The 11,061-nt window shown below is 45.2% G+C and overlaps 1 protein-coding gene across 6 annotated transcripts in view; it reads left to right on the top strand.

The window, feature by feature from the left end:
• The window catches only part of PLEKHM3 (pleckstrin homology domain containing M3), a 159,095-nt gene that overhangs the window by 19,471 nt on the left and 128,563 nt on the right, over positions 1-11,061 (top strand). For 5 of the 6 annotated variants that reach the window (XM_083842255.1, XM_083842253.1, XM_083842254.1 and 2 more), the window contains one exon: positions 2,310-3,123. In XM_083842255.1, the coding sequence (XP_083698381.1) occupies positions 2,520-3,123 (604 nt within the window). In that variant the 5' untranslated portion in view covers positions 2,310-2,519. Of the gene's footprint in view, positions 1-3; positions 1,621-2,309; positions 3,124-11,061 lie in introns of those variants that run through there. The other variant, XM_083842256.1, reaches the window with a different exon arrangement.

Raw genomic sequence — 11,061 nt, 5'->3', positions numbered from 1 at the left:
CTCCTTTCCTAATGATTTAAAATAATGAACAGAGCAACGCTGCTTCTGCTACCACTGAAATTCTTCTGAAGTGCTTCAGTGGCATGTCACAAGCCCTTCTGGAGTGATCGCTGCTCCAGTCTCTTGTGTGGGATGTGTGGGCTGTGTTCTGTGCCAACCCCTGTGAAGCAGTGTCTTTGTATGGGCCAGCCTGCAACTTTCACTGTTGGCGTCTGGTTATGTTGGTGCTGGGTTTGTTCAAGTGAATGCCTGTTGTGGTTTTGCAACTTCAAAATACCATAGGAGGATGTGGAATAAGTGGATAGGTTGTACCGCATCATGTCCCTTAGCCTGTTGGAGCTGTAAGGCACCAGGGAGCAGAACGCTGTTCAAGGGTTGCTGGCAGGAATGAGCTTTGAGACTGAACATCGTGCTGCATGAAGCTGACAATGCAGATGTGCCCAGGATGACTTTATTTCCCACTGCCATCGACTGGCACAGCTGCACAGCTTTGCGAAGAGTCTGTTCCCGTACTGTTCTGATTTGAAACCACGCCATATCCATTCTGTTCAGTGCTCTGATTGCAATTCTGGCTCTGCCATTAGTGTCTCACTCTACATCTGCTTGTTGAAGCTGATCCTCATCCTGGTTTGCTGTGAGACTAGTGATGTGAATCCTTGCAAAGAGATAAAGGGAGAAAGATCCCAGTGTAAAGCCTTCAAGCTTCCAGAGTTGTGTATGTGGTTATTTATTGTTTTTTTAAATAATTTACTTGGGATGCGTTTCAAGAGATCATGGTCTGAACTGCTGATCTATTTCGAAGGAGGGTAAGCTGCTACTTTCAAACACGAGCATGTTGTGGCTGGCCACAGGAGAAGCAGGGATGGGATGAAGCCAGCGGATGATTGTGGAGGAGCTTTGAGTTTTGTGCTCCAGGACTCTGCAGCCCCTCCTTTTTGGGAGTGCTGGTCTCCTTCCTCCCTCTGGCCTGCTTTAGGAAGGAGTGCCTATTTAAACAACTTTGCTATTTTAAGTTAGGACAAAGCAAACAGACTGTTCTGGATTTAAAAAAAAAAAAAAGAAAAGAAAAAGAAAGAACCTTAAAACTAAGCATTATGTATGTTTGATGCTGTTTAATAGATGTTTTTTCCTGCTGGGTGTAAATCTTTATGGGTTTTGGTAGCACTTCAGCATCATTCACAAGCTAATGAGCTGCTAATTATCAGTCCTGTCCAGGCTAATTAATTCTGTTAAGAGTGTATTAATCTAGTTCTGAGCTAATGCAGCTTTGCTGCTTCTAGGACTTGAGCTGATGTGGTCAAAACTGGGACATAGATCTCCTTGACTGTGGACTGCACTGCTTGCACAGGCTCTAGGTGCTGTAGTTTTTTCTAGCAGCCATGAAAGCTGTTGTCCCACTGGCACCCGGGTGCCAAGAATGTGTGTGTATTTGGTTTCCCCAGTTTAAGCATTACTACCCAACACATCCCTTGGGCATGGCAGCACTGTGGATGGAGCTTCAAGAGGGAGAGGCTGAAAGGCAGCAGGCTTGGTGAGACAGAAATTGGCAATGAGACACCCCCTTATTGCACCACGGGGAGTGTAATAACCACCCTCCCTTCCTTCCTGGAGTGAGCTCAGGTGGGTCAATACAGTTCTGCAATAGTTCCAGCCTTAAAACCCTTTTCTATTATGTTCTGCCAAGTCAGCTGCTTGGAAGTAAAGATCGACAGATTTATGACAGTATGGCTTATGGTGTATTTTGTTTTGCTCATAGGATGCGCTGTCTTTCTGGGACCTAGTGCGCTACACTGTTTCACACAGGTTCCCAGCAATATTCTAGAGAGAAGTGTGCAGCACTCATGCATTGTTCTGCAGCAGCCTATTAGCATTGTGATATCTAACAAATCAATAATCTGTTTATGCAGAAAAGTAGCAAAGTAGCAGCTGCAAAACTAATGCCAGTTTCCTAAAATTGGGAGTGCAAGCAATCTAGGAGAAAAAGGCAAAGTATTCGAGATCTGTTGCCTTATTTTGCTACCCTTCTTCTATCAACTTTTTCTTGCAGCCTCATGGCAGCCTGTGCTAAGCATTCCCTAGGTGGCTGCATTTTCAGTGTTAGTCAGTACTGCCTCCCAGTGCAGATCTCTACAGCTTGGTTAGTAACTTGGATCACTTTGGGTCCTCTTTATTTGGTGCCCCACCCTGCTCTCTGCAGGTTCCAGTTCAAGAAGACATAAAACACTGTGACTGTGGAAAGAGTGGTGCAGTTGAACACATTTATCTGGGAAAAGGCCTGTACTGACGTGATGCTTTGCTTTGCTTTACAGGTAACCTGCTGTCACGATGAGGTTACTTCATAGAGTGACTATAGCCAACTCGATCGGTGGGTGTTAAGTCTCGCATCTGAAGACAAGGGTTGGTTTGGTTCCTTTCCACCACAAAGGATTGTGGTTGGTGCATGTCTTTGTTAATCTCTAAGTGTGCCAAGGACAGGCGTGAAGCAGCTCTTTCCCTTGGCCCTCCTGGCAGCCCAGGATATGGAGGCTCTTGAAGTTGATGACATTAGCCCTGCCTTGGAAGTGACTGAAGACTTCTTCAATAGTTTTGATACTAAGCTTGAAAAGATCGTTCAGCCCTCTGAGGTGTATGGTGTGCAGGAGGTTCCTGAGCTGGTTGGGCATGAGGTATTTGATCAGATAACAGAAAGCAGGAATTTGAGGAACGTCACCTCCTTAGCCAAAAGTAACCTCATCTGGGATCACTGCAAAAATGGCCTGTTGGAAACCAAAGCTCAGACAGCGTTCCCTGCCAAAGAGCAGCGCTTGGTGCAGAGGGGAACAGCTGCTGACAGCCTTGCTTGGGCAGGGGAAGGGGAGACTGCAGCTTTTAACATCTTCAGTATCTGCCAGCGGAGGAGAGACAGGCCTCGCTCAGTGAACGACATCCTGGTGCAGAATGAGGAATCCTCCAAGTTCAAGCCAGGGCACAACAGGTCGCGCTCCGATATCAGCCATGTGAACTGGGGAATGGTCTTCACGGGCACCTCTCTGCAGCAGCCACCTCTGCCTGGTCAGGACAATAATTGCGCTCTGCTCTCTTACCTGGCATTAACCAAGGGAGAGGACATCCAAGGAAACACAGGTTTGTACAGATGCTTTATTGTTTCTGTTGATGTGAAAGCTTTTATATTTGTATTTAATATTTATCTTGAAAGAGAAGTTGCTCGTTTAAAAACAACTAAGCAAAAAAAACCCTATGAGCTAGCTCTTAAAATGATAGAAATTAGCATGGCTCTCATATCTTTGATACGGTTCTAGCTGTTTGCCTGGTTAATTATCATTTTTTAAAACAATCTTGACTTCTGTTCCTTTGATGGTTTGAAAAACTAAGCTTGTTTTACTTTTTGCTCCTACTTCATTTATTATGACTCAGGAAAAAATAATTTGTTTGCATTTACAATAGTTTTCTTACCTGATTTTCCTATACTAAAAAAACTTTAAATGCTAAAACTATTGGGAGAATAGCAAATGCAAACAAAGTCAGTTTTTTATAAAGAAATTAATGAGTGGCCATTAAAAAGAGGGTATACAAAGCTTTACTGTGAGGCCTGAGATCGCTGCTGTGTTTCTTTAAGAAATGCAGCCTATTCAGTCCATAAACATTTAACAAAAACTCAAGCACACTATTTGTGCTTGTCAATATTAAGGCTTCTCTGCCAGCTTTGTATGGGGTGCAGGAAGTCTTGTTGTCACATTGAGGCAGGCATCTCCAGTGAGCCGTAAGGAGTGATGTTTTACCAAGTTACAGTTTTTCCTTTCTCTTTCTCAAGCAGCACACTGGAAGAGGTTGTGCTCAGAGCTTCAGAAACACTGAACCACTGTCTCTGTCTCTATGATTTGTTTTATAGATACCAGCAGTGAACTGGGCACAGAAAGGAAAAACAGTGTCACAAAGGTTTTATGATATAAATAAAGGCATGGCTTAACAAAGGAATTTCTAAAATCAAAGGGGTTGTGAAAGCATGGGGCAGGGGGAACAAGTGGTGGAATGACTCCAGTTATGAGCAGGTAGGCTGCTTAGGGTTAAAAGGAGACTTTTAGGTTAGGTTTTCCAGGTAAGTCAGCTGTTTTGGGGCATGAAAAGCAGGCGCTTAAATGGTTGTTTGTGGATATGTTTGTAGATAAAAATATAAATGTATATGTAATACACATGTATACACACACAAAGCTGTTGATTATTGTGTTATGTTGGGGCATAGTTTCTGTAACCCAAAGAAAGGTAGGTGCTCTTGGTGTGCAAAGGATATATACCTGCTGCTATTTTTGTTTAGGGAGATATTTTGCTTCATGTAGAGTGGGGGCTCTGGTCTGCATGCAGAATGTGTTCCCCGATGCATCACACCTCTTTCCAGGGTGAAGCAAATTACACCCCTTCTCCTTACACACAGGTGCAAGTCACATTGCTGGGCTCAAAGCTGTCAGCAGCATAGGTCTCTTCAAAATGGCATTTTTTGTACAGGAGACCCAGTAGGGTAGAGTTCTGGGATCTTGGAGGTGAACTGAGCAAGGGCAGGAAAGGGATTAGTAAGAGTGGCTGAAGAACTTCTGTCAGGACCCTCCTGTAGCCCAGCAGCACTCAGTACCTCTAAGATGCTGAGCCCACCCTTTTCCACTGGTTTTTGCAGCAGTCCAAGGCATTTGTCAGTGCTTGCTATGTGCCCTCCAAGAGCCTTTCTGTGTGGGATGGTTTGAGGGTGGTTGTACCTGCTTTGAGGAAGGAGAACTGTGCTCTGAAAATGAACTCTTTTAGTCTGTTTCCTTGACCAGTTCTGTTCAGCTGGTGTGCAGGGTTTAGAAGGTAGCTGTGGTATTTCTCCCCTCTCTGTTTACTAGAGAGCTTGCCATAGTTTGCTGCTACTGTTAGCTGAGCTGAAAACAGAAAAACAAAACCAAGAAAGTAGGTGTTGCAGGTATGTGTATCCAGGACTGGTAATTATTCTCCACAGGAGACCAAAAATGTATCTTAAGGTTGGCTAAAAGCTGTCGCAGTAGTTGGAGGAGTCATAATGGCCTCAGCCTGTGGAGGTATCCCTTTCCAGGGCTTTAATGCAGATTAAGCCAATGCGTACGAGGTACTGAGAGCAACTTCCAGCCACTCCTTTCAGTCCTTACTGTGGTAAAGGACTTTCCTCTAGAGCCTGCAGAGGTCTCCCAGTCCTTCTAGGCTGGCTGAGTTGCTGCATAGATTAGCTCTTCACAATTATTATTTTTTTATCTTCATAGTATATTTATTTCAATGAGCTTATCTGTTCCTGCTGCTTGCTTTTTCATAACACAAATAAAACGAAACTGGATCCTTTCCATGTGCTGTGAAAGAAAAGGCTCTGAAAAGAAGCTGTGCCTTTTGGGTTTGTATCTCCTAAGGCCTGCTGGCAAAACAGCTAGTATACTAGAAATGAGCACTGTTTGTGCTACAGAGCAGTGTCAAGCATTAAGTGGAGCTAGCAAAGAAGAAAGTTGTAAGCAAATTCAAGGCAGGCTTTTGTGTTTCTGGGCATGTGGCCTGGCAAACAAAGGGAGAATACTGCTTCTGTAGTATCCTGCGAAAGCTGGCTTAGATCATTAAAACACAATGTGTGAGCAGTTATCTTTGACAGTCATGTGGATGTTTTCATTCAAACACAACCACTCCTAAGAGTGTGGGTGCTATAGTATTTTTCCCGGGTAGCTATTTAGTGCGCCTGCCATGCCTGTGAGCTCGGGGAACTGCAGAGCTTTCACCAACAGGCAGCTGTGCCCGTACTCAGCCAGCCCCATTGATTTTGGCAGTATGCTTTGTCAGGATGCTGCATCTATGGGTTGGTTGCAGCACTGTGGCATGGCAAAACAGGCATGTCAGAGAAAGGTGACTGCTCTAGAACTGGCTAACAAGGCCAAAGTCTACTCTGATTGGGGCGAGGATTTCACTTGTTTCTCTCTGCTGACTGATTTACCATTTTTTCCCCCTCTTCACATCTTTTCAATTCCTCAGGAAGGAGCTGCAAAGACAGTTAGCTGGAACAGCGAGGTGCTGTGGTAGGTAAATGAGCTGCTGCAGAGGTGAAAGTGGTCAGAGATCCTGAGCAGTGTGAAATGTTGAAGGTGTGACTTGTGGAGTTGCGGAGCCCTCACACTGCCCCTCTGCGTAAAGCCTAGCTCCGCACTGATCTACCAGGGAGGTTTCTGAAGTCTAATTGCCATTTGTGGTTTTGCAAAACCACTCCTATAGCACTATCTTTTGTCAGTGGTAAGTAGCAGTCACGCAGCCAGGGCAGACCAATATGCTGCTAATTGCCACTGGGATGGCAGAACGTTATAGCTGTGTGGCATTGTGCAGAAGATAATGGTGCTGCCATCCGAGAGGCAGATGTGCGGAAACAACGCTTCTGCACCTTCCTCTCTGGAGAGCAGGAAGCCTCAAACTACTTGGAAATAATCCCAGAAGTAACAAGCCAGTTGGAGAGCCGGTGCCCCCTGTGGCCAATCTATTTTCAGCATTAAAAGGTAGTCAAGAAATAGCTGTACTGCAGAGATTTGGAGCCTTTCAAGATTTGAGGAGGCAAAATTGTTATTTAAAATCCAGTGCCAGTTGGATGTAGTTGGATGCCCTCCACTGAACTGGGGTCCATAAGTGCCAGGGACTGTCTGTGCATCTAGCAAGAGACAGCCCCTTCTCCCAGGAGGTTACAGCTTAAATAAACCACACAGTAAAGATAGGGAGAGTGAGCAGGGACAGAGAGGTGAGGTGCTTTGCCTAGGTTCACACGGGAGTGTAATTTGGATCACCTCATCTCATCTGCTAGATAATACTTCCCCTCTAACCCTGCCGGCTATCTCAGGGAGTCCTGCAGTTGTTCCCTGCAGGCTTGCTCCTGATTGCCTCTTGGGCATGGGCACCCCGCGAGCTGGAAGGGCCACAGGGGGCTGGCAGAGAGCAGTGGCAGAGAGAGCTAGGCTAGGCAGCTGGGTCCGGTGGAGGGAAGCGTGCCCGGCTCCCCGGCCCTGCCTGGGAGGCCATGCGAGGGTGCAGAGGCATGGAGAGGGGAGTGCGGTGGGAGGCGATGGGAGGGGCTCACGTAGTCAGTAACTTCACTGTGCAGGAGGATTACAGCAAGCAGCACCGATGAGTTTGGTTGTGAGGCCATGCTGGTCGGGAGGGTTGTTCTATGCAGACTCTTGCTCTGGAGTTACAGCACTCCATAAAGCTAATGAACAAAGTTTTCATCTCCTGGGGCAGTGCTGATTGCTTCCAGTGATGTCGTGATGACTTTCATAACTGAATTTTCAGGTTAGTTGGTATTACACTGTATGAGACTTTTCCTTTAGTGGTGTCAGTTAACTCTCCTAATGTGAACTGACCCTGTTTTCATAGGTTTGTCAGTCACTTTATACCCTTTCTTCCTTCTTTTTGAGGCTGAATTCAGTGAACTGACACAAAGATCAGCAAATGCATCTTCATTTGATATTCTCACTTCTTTTGCAAGTTCTGCTGCTTTATGCATCTCCTAGTTGGTGGTAGGTAACCATCTCTTTCAGCACATTATACTTCTGTTCGTTCCAGAGATGTTCGGGGTTGGCCTTGCACCTTTCTGTCCGTTTGACTGAATCCAACCACCTTCTCCACTGCCTCCCAGTGCAGGCTCTGTGTCAGTAGGTACAGGGTCCTGGTGGTCTGCTTAGCAAGCACTTTACAAGTGTTTGACTTACTGCAGAGGAACAAAAAGGTTTGGATGGAATGGCTGGGCAGTAGGGATCATGTAGACTTCAGTAGTTTCATATAGTTTAAAAAAACATAAAATAACACACCTGAAAGGAAAGCTATAAATAATTTGTCTAGGTTCTTTATTCATATCTTTAGGCACTTCATTCAGCATATTTTGCTGAACAGCTAAGCCAACCTCACCAGCAAATGCACAAATCTAAAATTAACAAGTTGCCAAGTTCAACATTTTCAAAGCACGTTTTAAGCACGTTCTACTTTCCCTAAGCCTAAGGAAGATGAAAAGAGTGAATTTTCTTCCTGATGGGGAGAAATGCTGCAGCTTACAGGAGAGTAGGTGGAAAACGATGTGCAAAATTGAGGTAGACAAAAAGTACAAGTAAACTGAGCTGGCCAACTTCACTTGCAGTGGCAGGACCCAGGAGGCCTCTTTCCCAGCTCATATCTCTGGCCAAGACTGCCATGCTAAAACTGTGTTTGAATTGAGAAATTGTTGGAGAAAAGTGTTTTGGTATTTAAGGTGACTTCCACAGGTTTTTGCAGTTGTACTCTCTGACCACGTCTGTTAGTGCCATCTCTAAGAACTATGGAGCTTGTGGTGCAGCAACCCAGTGACCTGAGGGAGCATTTTAGGTCACAAAAGGCATCTGTTGAGTACTATGGGAATCTGAGAGGAGGACCACTGACGAAAGCTCTGTAACTTGTGCTCATCTCTCACTAAGCATTAGAGAATCCAGAGAGGAGTACCACCTAAGAGGCAAGTCCCTCAGAAACTGAGCATCTCCGCTTCTGCTCTTTTCCAAGCTACTTGGTGTTGCTGTAATCAGAAATGCTTCAGTAGTGCAGAGAAGGGCATGTCCTACCTTACCAACAGGGACCCAAGTACAGTCAGTTGTTCAGGAACATAAATCTGGATGTGCTGAGACAACATTTGGGCTCCCTCTCAGGCTCCCAGACACGGAAAGCAGCAGGTGTGTGCGTGGTGCAGAGTGCCCAGCTGGAATGAGGTGGGAGTTCCCAAAGGAGAGGAGAGATGCTGAGGAGCATATTGCCCTGTCCTCAGCTGCTGAGTCTCCCTTTGTTTCCTTCTGCCTCCTTCCCCCTCTTATCTTGAAATTGGAACTCCAAATGGCTCAGACATGGGCCATTTACGGTGATTATTTCCACTTTTTTTTTTTTAACTCTTCCTCAATTTACTCTCCCTGCCTCTCTGTAGGGAGGAAAAGAAATGCAGTTTTTGTTTGGAAGGTGGATGGAGAGGTGGTAGCATTTACTCTCCAAAAAGAAAGGTATTACCTAGCATACTGCGCATGGAGGTGACAAAGGAGCAGAGGACTCTAAGGGGTGTGTGTGCATGGATTCAGCCTTTCTCTCCCAGCGTCTACTGCCCTAAACTAAACTGTAGGAGACATTTGAATGTTAATCAAGTTGGCTGCTGATTTTGTCTCAGTTAGGGCAAGAGCCAGTGGAGCTGATTCACAGGGGCTTGAGGGAAAGAGTGGGATGAAGGAGGGAGAGGGGGTGCCTCTGTGAAAGGCAGGGAGAGATAGTCTTTCTGTAACTCAACAAAAGACAAGCAAACCAGCGTGCAGATGAAGGAGGGGTGGCTGGGGGAAGGTTACGAGTTGTCTTATTACGGGGAAGCTTGAACTGTCATCTGTACTTGATGGAAGCGAGAGAGATTGCAGTTGGAGCTGCAGAAGCGCTGCCTCCCTGATTGGATTAATAGAAAGGGAAGATGACTCTAGAATGGCTGCCCATTATCTGCACTACAAAGGGATTAGTGTGGGTTTCAGAGAAATTAATGGCTTTTGAGTTAGCGCAGAAATACTAATGAATGTCAGGGCCAGAGATATATGGTGAACTAAATTGGTTCTCTTTTAGTGTGTGTGCGCGCATGCGTGTATCCATTTGGGGTTGTGAAAGTGTGCTTTTTCTCTACCGTTTTCAGTTTTCATATTTAACTGAAATATTCTCCAGTAGCAGATTTGTTTGCAAGATATAGTTATATTGTTTTCTACTGTTTCAGACAGTGCCAAAGTAATGATTTTTTAAAAATTGTTATGACTTCTGTCATATATGCAGACAATCTTTCTAGGTAAAGTGTAGAGTGCTTTGAACACGATGTTAAATGCCGTCTCCATTCTGAGTATGTGGGCTACATGGGGAAGCTGAGGCTGAGCTGGCAAAGCAAAACCTAAGTGTGTCCTTTTTTGTTAGTGTAGATGGGAGGTAGCATCCTTCCCTCATTTTTAACTGTCTTAGGTTTGCATACTCACATTAAGTATATTAAGCCAGTTAATTCTTATGGATGTTCATTGAGGTTGAAACTTGTTTACTGAATCCTTATAAACATTTAAAGTTGGTCTTCGCTGAGAGCTTTTTTGCCAGCCATCCTGGGAAGCCCAGAAGAGTGGGGATGCAGTACCTTATATACAGGGTTATCTTGGGCTTTGTCAAACCCAGGTTCTTCTGCTGTTCGAGCTCTGCATTGAAGACATACTAGGCATACTCAAAGGTGATCATGTTTAAAACTTGTTGGAGTGTGGGCTGATAACTAGAGTGGTAACTGGTTAAGCTGAGATGTTGAAAACTTTTTCTGCCTCCAGCTGCCTACCCCATCCCTCTTTGAAAGCTCACAGCCTGAGGGTACAGACTGCTAGTGAAAGAGCTCCTTCTCGCTGTGGTTCCTAACATTTTGCATTAAGGTCAATTGATGCTGGGTGTTTTTTTGGCCTAATTGTGCCAGGCAGCAGATGAAGAGCTGTTCCCAAGTGGTTTCCTTGCTCCTGCTTTAGGAACAGAAACCTCCAAGGGAGATGGGCAACCAGAGGCAGAAACCTCATCACCTGTCTCTTAATTCTGCCACTGAAAGCCGAGACCCATAACAGGTCTCTGTTACTGGGAAGGTGAAGTACAAGTCAAATAGAGCAAGAGTTTGTTCCCTGCGTTGTTTTGGGATGCCAAATGTTAAAGTTGGCATTAGAATGTAACAGTGAACTCTGCTGAATTTGTACAGGAACTAACAAAACTTGCATAGACCGTCATGTCCAGCCCAGGTAGAAATACGATGCTCACAAGTGTTGACAGTGGCTGAAGCAGGGCACATCAGGTTGGAACAAATTTTGCACTGAAACCTGCTTTAAAGCTCAGCAATGCTTTAGATAACTCCTAAATTTGTATTCCTTTGGTGCCCACACTGGCTGGTTTTCTCAGCACAAAGCAAGCTCTCCTTGACTTTGCCTTGGGCCAGGATTTTTGAAAGGGTCCGATCCAAACATCAGCGGTGCTGAGACATTTAGGTATATGTGGCTTTGAGCC

The sequence above is a fragment of the Anser anser genome (assembly GCF_964211835.1).
Source record: "Anser anser genome assembly, chromosome: 6".
Classification (NCBI taxonomy): Eukaryota; Metazoa; Chordata; class Aves; order Anseriformes; family Anatidae; genus Anser; species Anser anser.
This window is presented reverse-complemented; position numbering and strand designations above follow the sequence as displayed.